Source organism: Aythya marila, assembly GCF_965140915.1.
Source record: "Aythya marila genome assembly, chromosome: 3".
NCBI lineage: Eukaryota > Metazoa > Chordata > Aves > Anseriformes > Anatidae > Aythya > Aythya marila.
The window spans coordinates 16,400,011-16,426,514 of NC_139044.1; the positions used below are offsets into that span (position 1 = coordinate 16,400,011).

At 36.9% G+C, this 26,504-nt stretch overlaps 1 protein-coding gene across 2 annotated transcripts in view; it reads left to right on the plus strand.

The window, feature by feature from the left end:
• Positions 1-26,504, plus strand: part of FBXO11 (F-box protein 11) — a 72,789-nt gene that overhangs the window by 41,153 nt on the left and 5,132 nt on the right. Inside the window, exons 4-16 of one of the 2 annotated variants that reach the window (XM_082757472.1) lie at positions 2,270-2,411; positions 3,709-3,838; positions 4,942-5,025; positions 5,109-5,241; positions 11,270-11,376; positions 11,464-11,575; positions 16,636-16,742; positions 16,828-16,965; positions 24,221-24,438; positions 24,750-24,835; positions 24,917-25,011; positions 25,963-26,085; positions 26,190-26,275. In XM_082757472.1, coding sequence (XP_082613598.1) covers positions 2,270-2,411; positions 3,709-3,838; positions 4,942-5,025; positions 5,109-5,241; positions 11,270-11,376; positions 11,464-11,575; positions 16,636-16,742; positions 16,828-16,965; positions 24,221-24,438; positions 24,750-24,835; positions 24,917-25,011; positions 25,963-26,085; positions 26,190-26,275 — 1,561 coding nt within the window. Of the gene's footprint in view, positions 1-2,266; positions 2,412-3,708; positions 3,839-4,941; positions 5,026-5,108; positions 5,242-11,269; positions 11,377-11,463; positions 11,576-16,635; positions 16,743-16,827; positions 16,966-24,220; positions 24,439-24,749; positions 24,836-24,916; positions 25,012-25,962; positions 26,086-26,189; positions 26,276-26,504 lie in introns of both variants that reach the window. The other variant, XM_082757471.1, reaches the window with a different exon arrangement.

The window sequence follows — 26,504 nt, forward strand, 5'->3', positions numbered from 1 at the left end:
GTGTCTAAGCTTCCAAGTAGATACAGCCTGAAAAATTGCAAGGTGTGATACTGTTGGTTTTGGTTTTCCTGAAGAATACTTTTTTTGACACCTTCAAAGTTCTCCTATCTGTCCCAGTGAGGAAATGCACCTGGATTTCAATTTTTATTGAGATGTGACCTAGGGAGGAAAATGAAATGTGAACTGTTGAGCAATGGGAGGCACTACACTAATGAAACTCCCCCCTCCATACAAAGTTAATCAAGTCCTAATATAGGTAAATTTAGCGGAGGATGAAATTCTGCAGGCTGATTAGGCAAGTAACTGATTGTCTTGGAAAGAAGATCATGTTGTATGCCTCAGGGATTTGTGTGCGTGTGTTAAAAGCCCAAGACAGGTCATGGAAGACCTGTGAGGATTTACTGCCTTGCGTTCACAACATTACATTTCAGCTTGTAAGAATATCTCCACATCTAACTGGAAAGCTACCAGGAAAAGATGAATTCAAAAGCAAAGCCCAGCTATCCTGTGCTGCATTTCAAGGGTAATTAGGACTGTAGAATGAGTTGCTGCTGCCTGCTTGATACAGAAAAAAAACCTTTATGTCCAGTGGAAAAACGTCGTCTTAAAAAGAAGCACTGATTGCATGGGTAATATTTTTTCCTAGCTGTATTCACCTCAAGGGTTGGTGTATAGTCTGCAGATCTTGGTCTCTCAAAATCCATCTTGAACATAAAAGACATTTCCAGGCTACTTGCTTGTTCTTTAATAGTTCTGGTAGTTTACTGGCTTCAGCCTGGTGCATAAGACTTTATTATTATTAATGAAAAGTAAATGCCTTAATCTGGCATTAGTAGTACTGCTGGTGACAAGAACTGTCTTGTCCAGCTTCTGGATACCCATGCTAGTGGTACCCATGCTAATGGTTCTATAGCTTGTGAACGAGCTACACCAAGGAGCTGATCCAGAAAAATAGTAATTTGGAGGAGGGCAGGTAAGGATGAGGAAGAAAACTTTTTTTCCTCTGTCCACAATCAATACTACAAACTTAAAAATATATTTTGGAAGAGAATAGCTATGAACATAGGGAATAGCGAGACTTTCCCTTATTCCTATGGATTTCTGTTTGATTAAAGTGGTGGGTGAATATTCAGAGCTTATGACTGTAAGTCGTGTTCCTATAAAGACCAGCAATCAGTACACTGTATAAATTATCCTAGCATCTCAGAGGAAATCAATATTTGTGAATCACTTGCTGCACCATTGTATGAATGTTACCCAAAGAACAAGTTTAGGGGAAGTCACAGGAGAGTCAGTAATATTTCATCATTTCTACTAAATGGTCTGACCACAGATGTGAGTACAACACCCAGGAGGAAACGGGGACAGACACACAACAAAAACACACAAGTGTGCTGCAGCTTTAATCAGTTCTCTGATAGTCCATAGCTTCTGGTAATGTGGTCTGTAAACCACAGCTTAACATCTCTGCCGAAGCCACAGTCCTGGCCCTTGCAGTTCATGTATTCTCTCCCTTCTAGCTGGAAATAACTGAGCTGTTCATGCTGCTTTGCCCGTGGAAGGCTTGAGGCTTACCTTGTGTGGTGTCTTGTTTTGTTTGGGGTGGGGTAGGTAGATAAATATTTTTGGAAACCATTTTCCAGAGTCTCACTCAAAGTTGAAGTGACCATGAGACAGAAGGCCTGCTACTTGTCTTCCTGTAATACTCAAAACTGTTGTATTGCTCCCTTGGTTCAGATGGTCTAGGAAAAAAAATTAATAATGCAAGGAGCGTTATATGGATATAATTGCATTATGAATGTAGCAGGAGCTTTTAATGCCACGCATAGAAATCTAAAATCTGGAAGCTGTTCTGTATGGCTTTGCCTGAGAAAAGACTCTAAAGACAACAACCAAATAAGTGACCTTTGCAAATAGAACATCCCTGTAGTAAGGATACCTGATGCAGAAGGTCCTCATGAGAATTCAAACTGTATAGATGGGCTTTTCTGTATGAACTGTCATGTGTGGCAATAGTAATAATAGATACAGTGGCTCTTGGTTAGTGAAACATGTTTAGTAGCTGGTTTTTGTCAGTCTGTAACTTCTACCTGACTCCAGTGTCAACCATTTACCTCTCTGTCCTTGGATTTAGATGAGGGGTATTTAAAATCTGAGACTTTGGAATTCTCATTGGGAATGTTGCAAATGGCAAGCTGGTGATTTATTTTGATTAGAATTTGGGCTGGTTAAATATGTCAATCTCACATAGATTACTGTTTAATAGCAGCACCTGCAGAACAGTATCTTCAGGAAAAGTTGCCAGATGAAGTGGTTCTAAAGATCTTCTCCTACCTGCTGGAGCAGGATCTCTGCAGAGCAGCTTGTGTGTGTAAACGCTTCAGTGAGCTGGCTAATGATCCAATTTTGTGGTAAGTGAAAATGCTATTCCTCATTATCTAGAGAAAATATAAGATGTGCTGCATGAGATGCCATTACAATAGAAAAATTGAAATGTTAGTTAGGAGTTGCAATTAGTTGAATTAAAACAAATTGTATTTCAATATATCTAGTTTACACAAGTATCATTTGTTACCTACAAATACCTGTGTGTGTTAAACATTAAAACTTCTGATGATCTCGTAGTGTAGACAGTAGTTGGCTGCTTTAGAATTCAGTGAGGTATTCCTTCAGTAGCCACTCCTTCCCTTTAACCTTGTTCAGGTTTCTGTGGGAATTCTGCCTGACTCAAAAAAGAAAATTAATGTCTTGATGTTAAGTGTTAGCTTGTCTAGCGTTAGATATTTTTATTTGGTTTTGTTTTCATTTTTTATTGTTTATTGCTTAGATACTGAAGTTGTTTTCCCACATATGAATTCGTCCCAGCCCTGGGTTATTGAGAGGTTGAATAAATGGGTTCTAAATTAACATTATTTGTAAGGGAAAGTAACATGCTTCACATGCTAGTGTTTGGTCTCGGTTTTTGTTTTTCTGTTTAGTTTTGGATAAAGATTAGGACTAAGAGAACAAAGCTTGAGTATGACATCACAAAAGTGATGTTTTTTTTTCTGTCCTAAAGACAATTTTGGGGGTGTTGTGTTAGCTGAGTTAAAATTTCTAAGATTTGATGTCATCCTCTAAAACTAAATATCAGCAGGCTTAGACACTGCAATTGTTTGTATTCTGGCATTAATCAAAATAATCCAATTGTTGTGCTTGGAGTGCTATTTTCTTTTTAAATCAGTGCAATCTGTTCGTTGATGGAATTTCTTTTGAGATACAGTGCATCATTGGTTTTCTTTGAATGTGTTTTGCAGGTTTTTTTTATCAAGGTGAGGATGAATTGGTAGCACACTTTATCTTAAGTTTTGTAATTCTTACTATGCTAGCTTTCATATGCTAAAACACTTCTGCAATTCATGCACAAGTAGACTCTAATTCCAAAAACAGTGTAGCTAACTAAGATTTCTCCCTAAATTGAAATTACAAGTTGAGAAACATGTTCGTTTGGATTCTGAAACACATTTCAAAAAGTATTTTACAGAAACACAAAAGCCAGTCCAATGGAGAAATTGTTTTGAAAGTGTTTTGAAGTGTTTGTAACTGATTGTGGTCAAATTTACTGTCACTGACCATATTAAACAACTTTAATTTTCTGTGTGGTATATTAAAATGGGAGAGTTATGAGTAGTACACTAATTTTCTTTCCTGATTCACACTTCTACTCAGGAAAAGACTGTATATGGAAGTATTTGAGTACACACGTCCAATGATGCATCCTGAAGCTGGTAAATTTTATCAGATTAATCCAGAAGAATATGAACATCCAAATCCCTGGAAGGAAAGCTTTCAGCAACTGGTAACAGTAGTATTAATTTATATTCCAATTTCAAGATGGTGTATAAAAGCAAAACCTTACTTTAAACTCAAAAAAAATAAGTCATTACTATATAATCAGCTATATTTCAGAAGTAAGGTTTTTTTGAAGTTAAAGTAGATGAGCTGATGAGATTAAGGAGGTGGGTAGAGATCTCTCTACTGTTACCCAATAGGGAAATATCTAAAGTTATTTCCTTTTCTGAGGCACACTTTAGAGAAAGATCATGCTTAAGTGGAATGTTTGAGCATCTAGCTCTTCTCTCTTGGGTTTTGTTCATGTATTGCATCAATGAAATTCTGTGGAAGAGATTGTCACGGTCTGTGGCTCGCAAATAAACTTCAAGTATATTGTTGTCATCATGTATATTTTTAAGCCTATGTGCATGCTGGTTATGAGATTCAGATGCTTCTTCCACTAGTAGGCTGAGCAGTACGTTATTAACATCACTTGGGCTTAAATGGTGATTTACAGCTGACGTGACTGGAGCTAAACAGATTACCTTTAAGGCATGTGATTGAACCTCTAATCCAAAATATCAAAATACTATAAGAATGGCTTATATTTGAAAAATGTAGGAAATGGAAATAAAATATCAAAGCGAGTCTGTTACACAATGCAGTGTATATTGGTTAATGAAGCGCTAAAACTTGTTGAAGACAAACTTGGTATCTGAATCAGATGCGCATGTATACAGGAGTATTTTTTCCTCACCACGTAAGTGCAGTTTGTTCTGTGGCAAGCAGCTAGAAAATCAAAAGATGGAAGCTTGTGGAGTAAATAAGGAATGTGAAGAGCTTACTGACAAATTTAAGTTACTTCACATGCCTCTGGCTGTGTAAGTGAGCTAGTTGATCACTTTTAAGACACAGACTTTGTTTTTGATGCTGCCATTTTCAATTGGGTGCCCTAATGTAGGAGGTCAAATATGACCCTTAGTTCCCAGAAGTAACCATTATCAGCAACTGGCTTGTTAATTAGGGGATTAGTGGATATCTTGTCTGTATGTACATGCAGGTGTGTCTGGCTTTGCATTCAGATCCACCTATCTGCAAGCTTACGATAAACTATTTTGCCTGTTTCAGTACAAAGGAGCACATGTAAAGCCAGGTTTTGCTGAACACTTCTACAGTAATCCTGCACGATATAAAGGAAGAGAAAATATGTTGGTAAGTTTCTAAAGCAGTTATTCTTAAGAATATTTGTATGCCTTTTTATGGAAAGCTTTCTAAACTTCTTACTCTTCTTCTAGTATTATGATACCATTGAGGATGCTCTTGGTGGAGTTCAAGAAGCTCATTTTGATGGACTTATCTTTGTTCACTCTGGTATATATACTGATGAATGGATATATATAGAATCTCCAATCACCATGATCGGTGCAGGTATTTAAACTGAAAACATCTTTGTCTCAAAGCATGACTTGTGTTCACTACCACCTTTATTACAAAGATATTTTTGTATATTAAATATCTGGTATAAATGCCAGTTTGTCTTCATGAGCATAATGAATAAATACTTTCTGTACTAGTGTCACTAACAAAAAAATGGCTGATGCTTTGGACTGAAGTACTATTATCTGCTTGTTAGTTCTTGGAATAACTTATTTATCTATTTTATTTCATCAGGAGGAAAAAAAAATTGAATTTGTCAGGAAGTATATTTGGTTATGACTACAGTTGAAATTTTCAGTTGGTTCTTATGAAATTTGTTTTTATATCTTATCTCCTGAGTAGAATCCAGTCCAGAATCCAAGACCAAATTAGTATCTGTCCTATTTTCTTAAGCATTGTAACTCCATCTTGAGTTAGTAAATAAGAACATCTAGCAGAAAGATTCTGAGACTAGAGGTTTTTGTTTTGTTCATTTCTCAGCTGTTTCTCTAAAGAAGAATTCTGTATGGAGTAGTAAACAAACTCTTCCCTATTCTAGAAGTCTTATGTAGCTAATATAAAATAATACACATGTCCACAAATTGCGGTGCTAAATTAGCAATTTGCCTCTCCTGTCCTTACTGTCAGAATGCTAATCCTGAGTAGTACAACAGAGTGATAAGAACTTAGATTCTCTTTATCTGGTACAGACCTCATTTAAGAGGTCTTCAGTGTCTTTGCTTCTACAATGACCATAAGTCAATTGCCAGCTATGCCTTTTTTTTTTTTTTTTTTTTTTTTGAGATAAAAGTGATACTGCCTTTTTTTTCCTGACCAGAAAAGTCCCTCCTTTTCAGGTATTTTTGTTATGTATACCAGTTGTTTTGTTCTTTAGTGATCCTCTTTCTGGCACTTCTTGCCTGGCTTTTGCTCTCTTGGAGTGAGAAATGCTTTGACCAACTGAGTAAGATTAAGACTTAACACTACAACAAAACTTGTCCATGCAAATCTGCAAGGTGCAGCTGAATTAGTTGTTGGTTCAGGACTGCACTTCAGTACTAACCTCCTGAACTTCTCCACTTTTGGTGCTCTGGTTTGTGTTGTGGAGAGGCTTTAGAGCACAAATGAGATTTCTTTTGGATGAGGCTGATTTAAGATATGTTCTTGGTATACACTTGTGGCACTCCAGTAGTCAGTGTGCATTTGGTTGAAGGGACCAAGCTGTGACTAACCTAAAGTCAGTCTTATCTTCCCTCACTGTCCTGCAATGGACATGGTGTGAGTGCCTGCTCCTCAGTACTACTGATTTTACTCTGTAGGTTCCACTACCGTTGTGTTGCAGTGCTCATGTAATGCAGCCATAGCTGTGGACCAATATCAAAATACTGACCTGGCTTCTGTTTCAGTTAAGGGATGACAGTTATAGTTACTGGTACAAATAGGGCAAGAGTCTTTCAGTGTTTAAAATCCAGAAAAAAAAATGGATCAGTACTATTCAAAGATACAAAATATCTCAGTTGCTTCCTTCATGAAATTTGAAAGGACATCTCTGATACCTGGTTGAACTTCTGCATACCCTCAAGTTTACCCTCTGCTTCAGTAATTCCCTTCCACTGCAATTAACCTGTTATTCAGAAAACAATAATTTTAACTGCAGTTCTTTAAAAGCAAGGGATTTGTACTGTGTTTTTGTAATAGAATAGCTGTCTTGAGGAACAAAATCTAAGAGTAAACCAGAAATGTGAGATGTATTTGTTTCAGTTTCTGGCACTGTCTCTTCACTTCCTCAGACTTTCTGCACTGAATGGTCAGTAAGATTGTAGAGGGATTCAATTTTAAAATGTCTGAAAAGAAAACAAAGCGAACCACTAAGCCTTGGAAAACTACCTCTTCTCACTTTAGTGTGCCTTTCAGAATGGTGCAATTAAGACAGCAGCAAATCTCTTTGCAATTCTGCTCAATTTTAACACTTGCTTCCGTGGACTTCTGAAGAAGCATAGAATTACTAGAAAGGCAGCTTTACATACTTCAAGCTTTCAAGATTTTTTTTCTTTCCCAAATAAGAAAATTTTTTTTACAGAATAATGCCTGGTATTCTATGCTTGCTGTTCAGTTTAATTTTGGTATTTAAATTTGTTAAATCTAGGGGAAAGAGTCTGGTTCAGAAGGAAACCTGTAGGGATATTACTGTAGTTGCAGAATCATAGTATATGCTGACTTACAAAGGACCCACAAGGTTCATGGAGTCCAACTCCTGGCTCCACACAGGAACTATCCTACCTATAAATTAAACCATGTCTCTAAGTCTTGTCCAAACACTTGTAATCAGACAGGTTTGGTGCTGTGACCACTTCTTTTGACCTGCTAGCAGTGATGCTTACTGCATTTCCAGAACATGGTTGGCCTTTTTGGCTGCCAGGGCACACTGTTCACTCATAGACATCTTGCCATCAACTAAAACTCTCCAGATGCCTTTCTGTGGGGCTGCTTTATAGCCTCTTGTTCCCCAGCCTGTATGTATATCCAGAACTGCCCCATCCCAAATGCAGAATCTGACTTGATCTTGTTAAACTTCACGAGGTGTGATTTTTCTTCTCAGAGCAGTCAGGCATTGGAACAGGTTGCCCAGGGAGGTGTCACTGTCGCCGTCCCTGGGGATGTTCAAGGAAAGGTTGGATGTGGTGCTTAGGGACATGGTTTAGTGGCTGATACTGGTGAAAGGGGGATGGTTGGACCAGATGATCTTGAAGGTCTTTTCTAGCTTTAATGATTCTGTGATTGCTCAGCCTTTCAGTTCTTCAAGATCTGTCTGCAAGGCCTCTCTATACTCAAAGGAGTCAACACCTCTTCCTGATTTAGTATCATCTGCAAGCTGAGTTGGTTTGTGTTTGAGCCCTGCATACAAATCATTTTTTTTTTTTTTTAAATAAATGAAGCCTTGAACTGACTATAAAATAGAGCCCAGGGAAACTCCACTGGTGACTGGCCACCAGCCTAACATAACCCCCTTTACTATATCAATTTGAGCCCAACCCATATTATGCACTTGTCTAGCTGTATGCCGCATGTCTTGTCCGGAAGGATACTTTGAGAGACAGTATCCAAAGCTTTGAAATCCAAAAGAAAAAAATCCCATCTACTGGTTTCCCTTGATCAACTAGGTAAGTAACCTTGTTGTAAAGGAAATTAACTTACTAGAAATGGCAGTTTATGTGAACTCACAAGTAGGAGACAAGAGTAGACCATCTCTTAGGAAATCGATGCGTCCAGTTCAGTGGACAGAAACATCTATGAACTTCTTAAAAGTAAACTCTATTTTCCAGGGTTTGGAGGGGAAAACAAGTGGTGGAGTAGGGAGTCAGGTATATGCAGGAGTACAGGTCTTCCGTGAAGTGCTCATCTCACTGAAGATGAGAAACATCTTGTCTTAACTGTTTCAGCAGTTGTCCAGACAGGTATCTTGATCTGACAGTCTGCACTATATATGTTTTTCTGTATTTTGGGAGACACAGCTTTCATTTTTTTCCTTTATTTTCCACTTCACTTACATAATATGCAAGGAAGTGAAAAAATGGATTATCAAAGGATTTTTTCCAATCATGAAAAAGCAGTAGTGACAATAATAGAAATGATTATAATTTTAAGGGTAGCAGAATCTAAAATAGTGTAGACTGTCATAATTAGATACTTCCTGTGTTCAAGAAAGAACTTCAGTATGACTGACCTCTTCTTTAGATACCTGTTCTGTATCTTTGAATTGAAAATATTTTAGCCAAATTTAGAGCTGTGTTCTTTTCATAGATTTTGTATGCTGCAAGATCTAAAAGGATCTCAGCATCTTTTGTGTGATGTGATTGAACAGGGTCATAACAATTACTTCATGTAGAATCTAGCATGTTTTTTTCCTATTAATGTACTGAAAACTTCCTTTTTTTTTTTTTCAGAATTTTAGAATTCTGAGGCAACATCCAATTAATTTGTTTAGGCAGCCTCTTATCATAGGCTTTGTGTTAAATAATTTTTAAATCATCGCATTTTGGTCCTTAAATTGAGAACCAACTCTGATCTTGTGGGGGTATTGTCTGCATCAGACGATGGCAAAATAGAACAGAGAAACGTTTTGCTTGATTATAACACTTGAGGCACTTTCTTTTTCCATTCTTTTTTTGGTTTCTCTCTTGTAAAGTGTTCAAAGCCAGAAGTTGAAATGGATATGTTTGTTTGAATAATTCTTCTGCAAAGATGTTGCAGATTATTTCTTTGCATTTAGAATACAATCAGTCCTTGAACATGTCCCTTTCCCTTTACGGTCTTTTCCTGGAGGGGCATCTAAATGCACTGGTTTTACTAATTGGGATGTTCCATACTGAACATTTTGGGACCACCCAAACTCAGACCTGTAAGTTCTCTTCTGTGCTAAGAGGAAGGAGATACCTGTAGAGTGACCTCAAGCAAGAGCATGGCAAGCACTTCCAAACACAATTTCACAGATCTATCTGCTTTGTTTAGGTAGTGCTTCAGAGCATCCACAGTACAAATCCTTGCTCCCTGGGATTGATCACAATCCTGATGTTGGTTTATGGCTCTTATTTTCTGCCATGGACCACACTTAATTTTCTAGTTTGTTTGGCTGCAGTACAGCGGGGCCATTCTTTCTCAGGTGCTGAAGTGTACTAATGTATATATGTCAATGAATTTGTGTGATGGAGAAAAACAGCTAAGAGAAATGTGAACAGGTCACAGCGAAGTATTTTGTGACAACACACAACCTCTTTTAGGTATTGGCTATGGCTAAGTGCATAGTGGTACAAAGAGATTAGACTGCCTTAAAACATTTGCAGCTCTGCAGTAGTGAAAACAGATCTGGCTTTTAAGTAGTAAGAACAAGCTGGGTAATTATGTAAATATTGCTTCATTCTGACTGGCACCTTTCTGCCTGAGTGCTAAAGAACAGGACATACCACTTGTCTGTACCTGGTGTCAACAGGCAACAGAAAAAGATCTGCTGGTGAGAAATGCTGTGAATAGGCTCTTCAGTAAAATGCAGAATTTAGGGCAAATATCTGTCACATTTGCATCTCTCTTGTTCCACAGTTGCAACTCCAAATCATTCCCATAGCTTGCTCTAATATGTAAAACTTCCATGTTTGCATTTCATGTATGAAGGAAGGTTTCTGGTTTGCATATTTCATGTGCAGATTTGAATTGGACAAACTCTTGCTTGTGAATGAGTATCACTGAATTTATGCCACTGTAAGACTGTTAACTTGTGCTCCCTCTGCTGGCTTTTTTAATACCAATGTAAACATTATTTTCCCTTCAGATTAAGGATAAAGAATATAGCACAGCCTTGCTTTTTCAAATTCCAGATTGTGGGAAACTGTAAATGAACTATTTTGAAAAATTCTCTCTATGTTTTCAGAAGTAGAGTTCAGTCTAGTTATGTGAGATTTTCTTGTAAATGAAGAAACGATTTAAACATTGAATCTTACATTTGAGAGGCATTGAGGGGTCACATGTAGGTCATGAGCAGCTTACTAAGTAGATGCTTAAATTGGTTCAAATTAGTGGTGGAATGTATGTATTTAGCTTTAATAAAAGTTCAGAATACCAAACTAAATTGTATTTCGTAACAGAATTACAGTGCATCTAGACTGGAATCCAGGTTTGTTGAACTGTTTCTTCAGTTTGTATTCAGAAAACATGTTGGTGTTTTGTAGCTAGTGTCTTTTTGTTCTTGTACAGGTTTTCAGTTTGTGGTTTTCAATTTTCCTAGAAATACTAATAAAAAACTAAAGTCAGAAAAATAAGCTTTCTACAAGAGAAGATTTTCTCATGTTATTAAATAATAAAATGGTACAAGATCATTTGAGACTAGTTTCTTCATTCTTTGAAATTCACTGTTGTCAAGGTCTTCTGACATCAAGATTTTTGTGCCGTGAATCACATTAATTTTCTTTTGTTGTGGCTTTGAATAGAATTCTGTAGAATTCATTTTCACTGACATACACTAAAATGTAAACTTCTTAATGTTTTACAGCTCCTGGAAAAGTAGCAGATAAAGTTATAATAGAAAACACTAGAGATTCCACCTTCGTTTTTATGGAGGGTTCTGAAGATGCCTATGTTGGATATATGACAATCAGGGTAAGAATGTCAAATTTGAGTGGAGCTTTTAGTAATTTCTCTTCAATACCTGAGCCAATAAATACTATATTTGTTTTCCTTTTTCAGTTCAATCCTGATGACAAATCTGCTCAGCACCACAATGCACACCACTGCTTAGAGATTACCGTGAATTGCAGTCCAATTATAGATCACTGTATTATTCGAAGTACTTGTACGGGTTAGTGGGCTTTTTATTGTTTGAAATTACCACTGTTTAAAGTTGACTAGTCTAACCTGTGTGCACAGAAGGGGTACACAAACTGTGATCCATATTGCCATATTTTTTATGCACGTGTTTAATACGGGTCTGAAAATCTTACTTGCCTTGAAACGGCATCGTTCTGGTGATTTACTGGTGTCTTAAGACCTTTGTGATGACACATGCTTTGTTTTCTGTTTGAGTCAGTTTGGACTCACTGGGCAGTTTAAAACCTGAGAAATGACAGGAGTGTTCTTACATAAAACTTAGTTGTTTCTGATATGCATAGTTATAGCTGGCAGGAGATGACATTTGAAGGGGGCATACGTGGGAATTTACATCAGGTTCACTGCAATATGCGGTATTGGGATTTGATGACATTGAAACAGTCATGAGCTGTAACTACTGTGCTTAAGTTTCTTGACAGGAGTGGAAGGGATTTGACATAAGCATGAGTTGCTAGCTGTACTGACAGAAGAAATACACTGTGGAAGGTTGACACTCATTTCAGCATCAGATGATGAGAAATTTATACCACCTGAATTGAGAAATAACAGTAGTTTAGATTCTGGAAAGAAAGGGTCAGAGGCAGTGGAGGTCTGAGAAGATGGATGTCAGTTCGTAGTCACGGGACATGAAACATGACAGTTCACGATGACAAGACATGGTAACGTCTATGCGTATGGAAAAAAGCAGATAAAACGGATTTGGAGCATCAGGAAGAAGAGGTGCAGGAGTACTAAGATACTGAGTCTTTGCATGGAAATCAAGATACAAACTTACAGCTAGTGAAATGGAATAGATCTACACAGCAGGCTGTGCATAATAGTTGCTCAGCTCAACATAAAGGCAGGGAAGCAAGGAGATCTTCAACTAGACGCAAAATTAGCCTTTTCTGGTACAATCAGAAGGAAAATCTACTGGGAACTGTAATGAGGAGAGCAGAAGGAAAGGATTCCTTGTACATGCATTGTAGAGGAAGACAAGCTCTTTCTTGAAGGTTACAGGCTGCAAAATACTACTGCATTTATGGTCAAGACAGCTCTATACTTTGCATCATCTGTTTTACTTGAGACAGATCAGCTAGTATGTGAAAGTATTAACAATGAAGAAGAATGAAGGACAGCTAGCTATTCAAAGCATCTTTTATTCTTTTATTTTACTTTTTGTATCTTAAGTATTGAGAAAGCTGAAGTAAACAAAACAAATTTATTCTTTAAGTTTCTCTATACCAATATTGGGTACTCTGATAATGAATGAGAGGAATTATTCTAATTTCTTGGACCACGTTCAACGTGTTTAGAGAAGTAGCTTGAAGAACTGCATGGCTTTGTATTTAATGGAACATGCTTTTACGTAAGCCAGTAGGTCTTGATGATCTTGTGAAAAATGTTTATTAAATTTAAGATTTAATTTTTATGACCACTGTTTATTGTAACAAACTTTTTGGTAATTTTGGTCTACTGCCCTCTTCAACCCTCTGGACTTCTGAATTTTTGTTGCATTGTATTTTTGCTTTTCTGCTCTAAAGTTAACATTTCTGGTCAATTTTGGAGGCTGTGGGCAGGCTATACTGTCAACACTTATCGATTATTAATTTTTATTGACTTTTTAATCCTACCAAGCCTTGCTATAATCTACTCAGGAAGTATTGTGTGTGTAAAAAAAAAAAAAAAAAAGTGGCAGTCTGCCAAAAAAGCCATTTACTGTTTCCAAGTCAATGGCATCTCTGAAATATTGATCCATAAACATTCAGAATCTCTCTCCTAGTACATGCTTGATGCCCTTTCTGTAGATCTAATTGTGTTAAAGCCTGTTTCTAGATTGTTATATTGTTATATGTTAAATTCTTTATGTAATATGTGAAGATGGGAGCCGTGTAAGTGATTTCAGCTGGAGGTCTCTTACTGCCAGTCCAAAGTACCTTTGAAATTTTAAAATAAAGTTTAAATGGGAAGATCCTGAGTCTAGATATTCTGTTGCATCCATTGCAGAAGAAATCTGGATTAGTTTTCATCTTGATAAAACCAAAAGTTGATGGCAGTATGCCTCGTTTATTCTGTTAAGTAATGTTTTTGTGTGCAATCATGATATTCTAAGTTAAAAACAAAATAAAAAAAAGCCTAAACTAGTAAGATATGCTTGGTCCTTCTAAAGAACCAATTTCACCCAATCAATAAGTCCAGTGAAGTGAGTCAGAATGAAGATTGCTTTTATAATCAAAATGTGATAGAGGTATGCTTTTAGGACATCTTACTGGGTTCCCCCAAACGCACAATTCCTTAATGTCATGCAAGAGGTAGAGGAAAAGGAGTGAAAACAATCACGAGATGCAAGAAAGGAGAAATGATTAGCAGTTAATATAAATTGGAATCAACTAGGAATTGTAAGAAACTGGGAAATTCTTCCCCTCAACAAAATAGTAGCCCTTCAAAAATGTCCCCTTGTCTTCCCCTAAGAGAAACAAAAACAAAACTAAAAAACAAGATGAGAAATTATTCAGAAGAACCAGCAATTGTGCCCTAACTTGGAAAACAGATTTCTAGCAATGATGCTGATCTGTCATAGATACGGAAGAATATTTGAGAAGTGTTTAATTTTTGTTCTATATTTAATGAGAATAGGTAGGAATGATAAATGTGCTCATACCCTAGAGGAATAATGAGATATGTTCTACTCTGACAGTAACCATGGATGAGGTTAAACAGCTGTAAAAACAGCCATTCTAAAATCATACAAGAGTTTAAAGAACGGGCCAAGAAATCTTCTGAACTCCTGTTAGGTATAAGCAGTAACTTGAAGCCTGGATTGGGTGGTGAATGAGAACCTGTCAGGGGTGGGTGGGTGAGAGGGGGGGTACTGACACTAAACAGGATGAAATACAGCAGTGCAATCCTATAAACAGGATGAAATACAGCAGTGCAATCCTACTTACTGGTCATGGATAGAACAATGAGACAATGCAGGTGGATGGTCAGTCAAGAGTTAAAAATAATTGAAACAAATATAACTACAGATAATGTTAATGGCTGCCTTATACCGTTAGCATTTTTGATGACTTTGTCTGACTAAGAGAAGGTAGCAGTCCCAATATAAACTATGTAGATGCCTCAAAGACACTCAACTTTATCTTGCACTGCTTTAAAGCATCTGAATCCCACAGAACTAGCAGCACACATTGAAGAAATTATAATTACCCCATGAGTTATTTTTAAGATTTTGTGGCTTTTTCAAAGTTGGCTCCTTGACTTCAAGCCACTCTAATGTTATCAATGACTTGCAGAGAGGATATAAAACATGTACTGATGAAGTTTGTAGATGATTTAGGGTGTTATAAATAACCAGGAGGATGTGTTGCTGTGCACTTCTTGTGACATGGGCTCTCAAACAATATTCACATGAATGCAGAAAAGTGCAAAGTAACTAGGAAATAAGAACAGCCTGTTGTATGCAAGTGATAAACCTCTATCCTGGGAAGCTGTGTCCTGGGAAAAGCTTTATGGAGTCACTGTAGGTAGACAGCTAAATATGAACCCATGTGTAGCTGAGAGGTCCAAAGAACTAACGTTAGGCATGGAGAAATATTGAGAGGAAACAGCTTGGATAGTGCCCATCTTCAGTCCTGGTTCAGGTCAATCCTCTTCTTGCTGGTGCTCATGGCAGCATGTTGAAAATTTAGAAACAGGTCAACAAAAAGTCCTAAAGGATAAAGCAGAAGAATTCATTTATCATGAAAAGCGTACTGATCACAAACTGTTACTTCTGCAAGGAGCAGACTGAAGGAATAGGTCATTTGCACTAAAATACATGCCTTAGTTTTCTGTATACAATGTATCTTTACCCAATATTTGGATACTGAAACTGGGACAATTCAGATTAAAAACTGAAGTGTAAATTCACAAGGTAACAACTGTGCAACAAGCTCTAACAAGCTTTAGGTGGTTTCTCAGTTGTTCAAAACCTTCAAATCAAAACTAAATGCATCTGAAAGACACGTGCTGACATTCCAGCTACTAGAATCGAAGCAGGAATTAACCCGGGGAGTTGTTGCAGTCTGTATTATTCATACGGTCAGATCAGACAACCAGAATGATTTCTTCAGGATTTTACAAAAGCCTGAATGAGTCTATGAATTATTAAGGGCTAGTCTTTGTGGTATGCTTGAGGTAATACGAAAGCTTACTAATAGGGCATGTACCAGCTTGCTTATTTAGTGGTGTTTAATTGAAGGGAAGGTGTGTGGTATGTAGGCCAGATATGTCAAGAAGAAATGTTACCCTTCTGAAATCGCTGTGAATCTGCCGTGGACTTTAGTAGGAGCAGAATTGCATGTTTTCATCCCTCGTGGAAATGAGGGGATTGAGCTGGTCTGATGAGGTCCCAAGCAGTTTTGAGTCCCCTAGCTACCTGAAGAGTTTGTTTTCTGGGTAATAAATAGCGTGGTAGGTAAAATCACCCAAGGAGCTGCAGCAAGGAGCATTGTAACTCAGCTGGGAAGAGATGCCTGGATTGCTGGGGTGTAGCTCTGTGTGCTGCCTTGTGCTGCTGGTGCTGCTCATTTTGAGTTAAACAGGGTGTTTCTGTATGCTACAGCGTTGTTAGTTGTTTGGGCTTTGAAAGTATTGGGTTCCTAAGTTTTAAATGGAATTAAAAGAAGGCAGCAGTTACCAAAGAATTTTATTACATTTCTTGTGTCTTTTTGTTGTAAACGGTGTATAGTGGGCTGGCTGTGGGGAAACAAATGGGAACTTTCATGAGCCTGAGTTATTACAGAAACTGTTATCTATTCTGGCGGTCATACGCAGCTGCATAACCTTGGAAAAGTGATTTTAAAAAGCAGCTCCTGCCTCAGATTTTTCTATCTACAAAACGATGACGCAGGTGTTTTTCCACCAGCGGCTTGCAGTGCTTTGGCACTGCGCATGGCAGATCTTTTTGAAATATCAGTTCACGCTAACTTTTCTTGCAAGACTAGTGCCAGGCTATTTATAGATAACGCTGTGCTTTGGAGCTATGGTAACTGTACTGTTTTCTTGCAGTTGGCTCCGCAGTATGTGTCAGTGGCCAGGGAGCTTGTCCTACTATCAAACACTGTAACATCAGCGACTGTGAAAACGTTGGACTTTATATTACAGACCATGCACAGGTATTTTCTGTATCAATTTTATTACTTTGATAAAAATTGTTTACTGTTTATGTTTCCCATCTTAATTTACTTTTCTATATTCCAGGGAATATATGAGGATAACGAGATCTCCAACAATGCATTAGCAGGAATTTGGGTTAAAAACCATGGAAATCCCATTATCAGACGGAATCACATTCATCATGGACGTGATGTTGGCGTTTTCACTTTTGACCATGGCATGGTAATGTTTATTTTCTTCTTTCGAAGAAAAGTAGATGATGTTGCGTAGCTGAAGTCTTCAGACTTCGCTCATTATTAAAGAAATATTTTTTTTTAAAACATGCTTTTACATGTGAATAGTTATTTAAAAATATGCCTACTGCTGCTTCTTTTGCTCTTTCGTGGCCAATTTCATTTTAAAGATAGTTTTAGCTGAGAGATTTAAGTACTTTTTGCAGTTGATTGGCAGCCTCTTATATTGAATTATGATGAAATGATAAAATATCTCATGAAGTAGGGTATAAATGGTAGGCTTACATTTACACTATCACTTTGTTCTTTTTCTTTCAAAATAGAACAAAACTAAGTTTTTTTTTCTGGTAGGATTCTGTACGTTTGGGTGGTAGAAGATGTGAAATAAAACACTGTGTGGACACTTAATCAGACCTATTTTAGTGTACATCACTGAAACGGAGTATGCCCAGCTTCTCTGGAAACAAGACTCATTTTAGCATGGACTTAGTTGTTGAATTTTATCACAAAATTTTACTTCAGAATTAGTGCATTCTTTCATAAAAATGTTTCTGTGGGATGAAGGTGATATATTCTATGTGCATATAAACTAATATGTAATGAGCGTGCATATTCCTTGAAATAGAAAGCAGAATGGATTTTTGCCATTCAAATAAAAGATTATTTGCTCATTTGATTTTGGCAAAATACTCTGCAAGTCTTCCAAACAGTGCCAAATCATTGTTTTTCCTGCTTGAATGCTGAACTCCTAGTCCTGTCCCCCCCGCCAGCTGACAAAAACAGCAGGATTTTTTCTGGTCACTTTTTGTTATAATTATGAGCACAAATGTGAATTGCACATTAAAAGTACAGAATGTGAATCAAGTACAGTGAACTAAATGTCAGACTAAATGAGCTAAATGAGGGCTACTGAGGTTAATGCTGCTTGCTTTCAGATCAAGTGGTGTTAAAAAAAAAACAAGATTCCTTTTTACTGTCACATTAGTAGCACAGAATTTGACTATCTTGTTGTAGGAGTTGTATACTGCTTGTAGGGATTTGTAGAGAGCAATAAACTACATAGGCAGTTGCTTAGGGCTTCCTTTTTTAAAGGTGCTGTAGATAAACAGCAGCTGTCGTGATGAAAGCCTCCTTTTAACAGACTTGATTTCAGCACACCGTTGAAGAAGGTCAGCAAAACCCAGAGCACGTGTTACGTACCATCAGATAGTACCGCATATTCCCTTCCATACATTTTGTTCTTAGCCTTGCTACCTGACACAGTGCTTGGCTGGTTGTGACTAAATATGTTAGGCTTCTTTTCTGGTGAGAAGACCGTAATTATTTAGCGTGTTCTATCAATTGATATTCTGTTAGATAACAGAGTAGATAGTCTGTTATTGTTCGTAAGTAAATGTCTGTTACCATCCAAGTTGTAATTTTGCTGGTAGATCTTAGTTTCCAAGAAAGATAATACTTGTAAAAATGCATGCATTGAACACTAATGGCTTTGACTGGCCAAGAAAGATGAGTCCCAAGTCGTATTAATACAAACATAACTTGGGTGTATTCTGGACTTCTGTTTTCTCATTTCATTTTCTCACTCATCTTATGCCCTTCAGAACTACCATTCCTTCCATATCCTCCGTGTATTTCATCTTATTATCATACTCTCCTCCCAGATTTAGTGTGTTCAGTTACCTAACTGCATTACTTAATAATTTTTAAGTTATACTCACTCAGTGTTTGCTCCAAACAACAGCCCAACATTTAAAAGTAATCTTACTCCTAAATTAGATGTATTAATTCAGGTACTAAATGGCTTTAACTTTTCTGATGAACTTTTTACGTGAGATTTTTCTACAATTTGTGTGTTGGGAGTGTTGGTATAGGTAGAGATCTAGATACCTAGCTAGAAAGCTAGGTATCAGATTCCTATTGTAAAAAATAAGGCCTTTCTTTTGGGAAATGGATGTCCATATTTTCTATAAATACTAAATGCAGCTATGGTAAACACAACATAGTGAACTTCCCAAAAAATCCATGATATTTTATCATGGGAAAGAGGAAGAAGAGAAGCAGTTGCCTTTAGAAGATCCATATTTTGATCCCCAAGTGTGTCTACGCTCACTAAATTGTGGGTCTTTCTTCCTTTAGTTAGGGTATCTTCCTGCTTTTGTAAGGACTTGTTGTGTTGCTTTAATTCTAGCTCAGGCTTGGTTGGGTTTTTGATGAGAATTATGTCTGGAGGTAGTACTAACAGAAGATGCACTGTGTATAGAAACTACCCATGCTTTTTTTCTTTCCACCAAGTTGTTGGGGAAGCAGGAATAAAGGAGCAATGCAGTGCTAGTTCTAGCAGTTTAATTTTCAGTTTCCTGGTATCACGATAAGTTAATCAGGATGTGTACTGCTGTTATTTTTGCTGCTGGCATAAAACCTTCATACTGGAGAAGAGGAGGCTCAGGGAGGACCTTATCAATATCTGTAAGTACCTGAGGGAAGGATAGAAAGGTGAAGCCAGGTTCGTTTCAGTGGTGCCCAGTGGCAGGACAGGAGGCAGTGGGCACAGACTGGGACACAGGAGGTTCCCTCTGAAGGTCACACAGCCCTGGCACAGGTTGCCTGGAGAGGCTGTGGAGTCTCCCTCCTTGGAGATCTTCAACAGCCCTCTGGATGTCGTCCTGGGCAACCTGCTCTAGGTATTCCTGCTCAAGCAGGGGCATTAGACCAGATAGCCTCTAGAGGTCCCTCACAACTTAAACCATTCTGTGAAAATCTTCTGGCTAGCGGAAATTTAAACGTGGTAGGATTTTGCTCTGTTAGGCACTTCTTTATCCTCTCTTATGTCCTAAGGAGCATATTTGTTCTGTATTGGGCAATGTTATACCAGCACAGAGCTCCCTTCTAGCAGCCCTCTGGCAGATTTTTATTTTATATAAATATTTTATATTTATTATTTTTTTATTTTATATATTTTATATATTTTATATATTTTATATATTTTATATATTTTATATATTTTATATTATATATATATATATTTAATTTTTTTTTTTTTTTTTACATTATACGTGTTCTAGAAATGTAGTTGTGTGGGCATTTTGCAGAGTGATGGCAAACCTAAGACATTACGTCTTTGTTTTATATTAGCTCAGTGTTTGCAGGCTGCCACTGCCTCATCTAAGCTGTATTAATGTATTGTATAAGCACTCTGAATCCACTTCAGTGGATATGTATATCCATATATCCCTGCAAGACTTAAACAGGCTCTGAAACATGTAATAAAGTGATCTCAGATACAGGAAAGCTTGCAAAGGTGAATGCTTCAGTAATTCCCTGAGGGGAGCTGTCTGTGTGTGTAGGCTTGAGGGTTGGTTGAAAATCTGGCTAGGATAAGCTTCTGGTATAAGTACTGAAGTGTTTAGCAAATGAGTACTGAAATGTCTTGAAAAACAGTAATAATAATAAAACTAGATTGTGCTCACTTGATTCATTTGAAACAAAAGCATTTTGTTTTCTTCCAGCTAGAATGAATACACAGTCTATACTATCCTAATACTGTGATCAGTGTGGTTTCACAAGCAATATGGAATACACAGACATTTTCCTTTTTACATAAAAGAAACAATAACATATTAAAGAAAATGTGGCTAATATTTATCTTAGCTGCAAATAAGAGGGATGATCCTCTTGTCTCACATACTAACTATGGTTAAATGTGCAGAGCAATGCAGTCTTTGAGATACTTAGAGTTTAAAAAAAAGGGGGGGTGGGGGAAGGAATGCAACAGCATTGGCCTGTATATTTGGGAAGTATTTCAGTAAGTAGGAAGAAAAATAGGTCAATTTTTACAATATACTATCCTTAAGAATGGCCTAGTTCCACTATTGAAATGCTTCTTAGTCATAAATTCATTTGAAAGATTTCCCCCTGCCTCCTTCCATCTCAAAGCCTGCTTTTTTCAGAGTCCTCTGTTCTGTATCAGGCCAGCCATAGAGATGATGATGTAACACCATTGCAAAATGTAAATATCCTTTAAGTGACACTGTATCTTTCAGATACAAATCCTACATACCTACCGTATGTGTGCATTTTCTCTACTTTTTCTCTTGTTTCTCATGCGGTATATTTTTGGCTGTACATATTTTTCTTCGCTTGTTTGTAAATGTGAAGCAGGATAAGTACATTCCAGTACCAAATTCCTACCCTACACATTATTTTCCCGTGGGTTTCTGTACCGCAGTGCCGACTCTGAAAGGTTAAAGAGTGCTTTGTTTTTCACTTTCATGTTCTCAGACTGTTCTTTGTGTTTTGATGCTTGTAGAAACTTAACCTCTTATTTCTAAACCAGCAGTATTCTGCTGTTTGCTGGGGCTTGTGCCAAACATTGAACAAACAGGCATTAAAAATGCAGCAATGGCCCTGGCATCCCTCAGTGTCTTACACTGATGGCTCTTGCCAGGTGCCTGAGACAAGTTGCCAGACTAAACTGTATTTGATCATCGTATGTAAACAACAGAGAACCTTCAAATGTACTGTAAGAATAAGCTAACATAATTTCATGACTTGAAGTCGAGAGCAAGGCATAGGTCTTCATTTTCATTGTTTCCAAATGAGAAATATAGCACTCATTCTTTTAAATATTACAAATCAGATCATTTTAAAGAAGTGTTTACATAGTCCAAAAATGGTAATGAAGCTTTTGCCAGTTTCTATGTAGAGTACATAAAAATTCAGTTGGCCTTTTGCTGCAATAGCAAATTTTTCCTATGCCCTAAAAATAAAGGGCTTGTTTTGCATCTGGAATATGTTTTTCTTTATGCTGCATTTGTTTTTTTTATAAAATCCATCAACTCTCAAATAGAGACCATTCCAGACTTTTAGGCAGATTTTTATGAGTGTATATTTTAATGTTGTCAGTCACATTTATTTATTTATTTAAGTCAATACAAAGACAGATACTCTTTAGCAGTTCTTTCTATCTTGGTCTTTTTCGTGCCCTGTTGAGACTGTGAGTTTCAGTAAATATTTAGGAAATCTTAAAATTTGCATGATTTCCTTTTTTTTTTGAATACCTGTATTTTTCAAACAATAATGTGAAATGTCTGGATTTCTGTAATACTGTAATCCTTGAAATAAGAAAAAAATATATAAAAAATACAGAAAAGTTGTTCTGAGAAAAAAACAGTGAACAAAATTGCATCAATTAAAAAATGTAACCCTAATATATTTCAAAGCAGTATTTGTTGGACTAGATAAAATGTAGAAAGCACAAACACAATGAATTCCTGAGTTAGTCTTGATGTAAAAAGTCTCCTCATCTTGTCCAACTTTGCAGGAAAGGATCTTTGCTATCACATACACGTTGTATGCTAAGTAGCGTGTGGAGGCATCAACACTACAATTACTGTGGTGTGTGTTTGCGTGCAATTACTTTCTCTGTTCGGGTCTTAACGGGATACACCGGTGTTGTCTTACCCACACAGCAGTCCTTCTGTCATTGTAACTGTCATTTTGTGCCTACAGCTAATGCCTTGCCTGGTATTTTAAATAAATCTCGTATGGAGACTACTTCCCAATGTTTTAAAAGTAGCTTTCATATATTATGAAGCTTTTTTTTATTAGTAGCTTTTCATATATTTTAGATATTCAAGGCCTGTCTGGATGCCTACCTGAGCAACCTGCTGTAGGGAACCTGCTTTGGTAGGGGGTTGGACCCGATAATCACTTGACATCCCTTCCAACCCCTACAATTCTATGATTCTGTGATTCTTTCTACTTCAAAAATAGTATTTTGAGTCTGCTTAGACTTGGTATTTTTGTAATCTGTTTTCTGCATGCATCCACATTACTGGAAGTACACAGTGTCAGGCTGGACAGGGCTTTGAGCAACCTGATCTAGTGAAAGAGGTCTCAGGCCATGGCAGGGAGTATTGGACTAGATGATCTTTAAAGATCTTTCCAACCCAAACCAGTCTATGATTCTGTGATCGTTTATTCCTTCTTTGTTACTAATCACAGAGCCTTTTTTTATATTAAGCAACCCTGTTTGCAGCTTCTGTGTGGCTTCTGTGACGAAGCACATCTTATATACCCTTTTTCTTGTACCCAAGCAGTTTTCATAGTTGCAGCATATTTGGCACTCAAAGATAATCTGTGAAGTAATTAAAAAGGTACCAGACCATGAAGTAGTATTTTAATTGAAATGATGTATTCCACCATGAAGAGGACGAAGGTTTTTTAATACCAAGTTGTCATCCTGCTTAAGTTTCATATACAGCCTCTCTTCAAACAACAAGGGGAAAATAGTGTTTCCTTTGGGGATGAGAATCACAGAAGGCTGCCTGTTGGCATACAGGTGTATTTCTAAAGAGATCTTTTTTACATTTCCCTGTCTGTTATTGTACGGCATCTTCAAGAACTCTGAAAATGTCTCATCTCACTTTGAGACAAGACCTAATCCTAAATTCTTGAAATATATTCTGAATATTTACAAAAAAGAGTCATTTTCCATTTGACTTATCACACGGGCCTGAGGAGCCAGCCGTGTACACTTATAGTACTTTCTGGAGCTTGCTTAATCAATGTAGTCCCTTTCCTGTCTGCAGTCCTCAAAGTAGGGTAAAGCACATGCTGTCTTGATTTCTTCATTAAACTGCATATATTCTTGCTTGTTTATAATTGACAAATATCCCTGCAGTGTCTAAATGAAGTGTGTAACTGCATGGGGGTGTTTATTCATTGGCAGCTCACACTTGAGGAAAGGGAGGTTACTATCAAGCACTGGAAAAGTTGCTTATCTCCCATAGCCATCCATATGCATTTATTCTGACCAGTCATTACAAAGAATTTTAGGACACTTCTTCCCAAATTTATTATATTCTTATATGTATGTGGCAGGAAAAAAAGCAGGTTGTCTTCTTGATACTGTCCTTCTTATAATAGATGCGTGGGCTTTGTAGCTGCTAAAGAAACCTGGTACTTGGTCCTCTTTGAGGTGCTGTTTTTACTTGTAATTCAATCAGTACTAATAAATAGCAATACAGAGTGTCTTTGAAATGGTATTTTATTTTCGGGGAAAAACAGGATATAGTGACAGTAGCTGTTCTCATTAGCCATGTAAGTACTGATGTTTTGTCAGCTTTGATGCTGTTCCTTTTAAATGTCCATGGCGTTTGGAGGGGAGAAAATAACATCTCAATGTTCAGCCTTCACTTGAGAAAAGACATTTACAGGAAACTTTGTATGTTTTGTGTCTTAAGGGTTATTTTGAAAGCTGCAACATCCATAGGAACAGGATAGCAGGTTTTGAAGTTAAAGCCTATGCCAATCCTACAGTAGTTCGGTGTGAAATTCATCATGGCCAGACTGGAGGAATCTATGTTCATGAAAAAGGAAGAGGACAATTCATAGAGAACAAAATCTATGCAAACAATTTTGCAGGTGTATGGATTACCTCAAACAGTGACCCAACAATAAGGTATTGTTTTCCCTGTTGATATTTTACTACTTAGAATAAGAGAGTTGATCGGAATGGGAAAAGTGCAACTTTATTTCATTTATTTCTAATGAACTGAAAATATTCCTGTATATGTAAAAATGAGATTACCATCTGTGTTTGACTGAACTGTGTGTTTTAAATAAACTGTGTGTATTTGGAAGAGCATATTTCTTGAAAAGACACAGGAAAAAAACACTATTTAAAGTCTGAGTACTATACAGTCCTAGACTTTATATGTTGTGTAGTATTATTATAACAATTTCGTAATGTCCATTTTTTTTGTTTTTTAGGGGCAATGCAATTTTTAATGGGAATCAAGGTGGTGTTTATATCTTTGGTGATGGAAGAGGCCTTATTGAAGGAAATGACATTTATGGTAAGCTGATTTGATTATTGCATCTTAAATTCAGAGAAAAATGAGCATATGCATTGCATTAAATACCATTTTTGTTATTAGGTAATGCATTAGCAGGAATACAGATTCGAACAAACAGCTGTCCCATAGTTCGACACAACAAGATTCATGATGGTCAGCATGGTGGAATTTACGTGGTAAGTATGACCCACAAGGAGGCATGCAAACTTAGCTTCTGTTCATAGAAACATTGCCAAAGTGTATATTATACGTAAAACGTTTGTACTTAAAATGACTAGATTTCTTAGGTTAATTATAATAGGCTGAAGCTGGTGCTCATGTTTAAAAGATTAAGGCTCTTACAAATGTTCCTAAATTATTTCTGTTAATAGAGTACACCATTTAAAATAGGATGGCAGAACTTCACTTGTTGGATAAAAGCTTTTAATAAAATAAATTTAGAAATCTATTCAGCTTTTTTGAGTGTTGCGCATTTACGTGCATTCACTAACCTGAGATACTTTTTTTCCTTCAAGTTACGATATGCATTGCAGTTGTAGTACAGGCATGTACTGCAAAAGTGAGGAATAAAGCACAATGAGCTGTCAGGCCACCTTGAGCCATATCAGATTTTATTTAAAGAAATATCTGCGTGTTTTCCTACCAGAAATTACTAAATGTTTAGCTAATGCTGCATGTGTTCATCTGCTCATTCAACAGATATAACTTCATACTGTTGCTTTGCTTTTAAGCACTAAAATGTGGTAAAGATGTCACTTTAAGTGACATGCAATTTTTTGTCAGTCTGGTGGACAAGGGTGGATGTACGTTTAAGCGCCACATGTCACAGCTTTCATCTGATCGCATGGTGCTGGGGAAGTACCTCTTCTAGCAAAAGCTACAGAGATTAGCAAATACTACTGCAGAGCCTTCAAATATGGTGGTTTAGATGCAGAGAGTTCTTAATTTTATGACAAACAGTCAAAATTGTAATGTTATTTTTTTAGAAAATAGTGTGAATATATACTCAAATAGAAGGGAATTATATTTCCACAGTAAAGAATCTATGTTGGGGATGGTGGGTGCAACCAGATAAACAATATTTGCAGTTAGCAATTTTTCTCAACTCTTATACTTCTTGTATTTAGCATGAAAAAGGACAAGGTGTGATTGAGGAAAATGAAGTTTACAGCAATACTTTGGCTGGGGTCTGGGTGACAACGGGGAGCACTCCAGTCTTGAGGAGAAACAGAATACATAGTGGGAAACAGGTGAGTTTTACTTCGCATGTTAGAAGGGGGGCAAAAAAGAAGAAAGTTCTTTTGTGTTTTTATATTTCATTTTCAAACTCCTAATTTATTTTTCTGTATGTTAGGTTGGAGTTTATTTTTATGACAATGGACATGGTGTGCTAGAAGACAATGACATCTATAATCACATGTACTCAGGGGTTCAGATAAGGTAAAATGTATTCTGATTCTTATGTCTAAACAGACATGGTGTTGTGCTATTTTATCCTGTTCTTGTCACTCAGTTTCTAAAAATAACTTCTTTGGAATTCAGTATTTCTGAATATCCTCTGCTTCAGTAAAGAATTGCTTCTAATATAGCCTGGTTTTTGACCAGAAAGTGTGACCTGTGAAGCATGTAAAAATTAAAACCTGTTTGCCTGCTTGAAAATACAGTATTT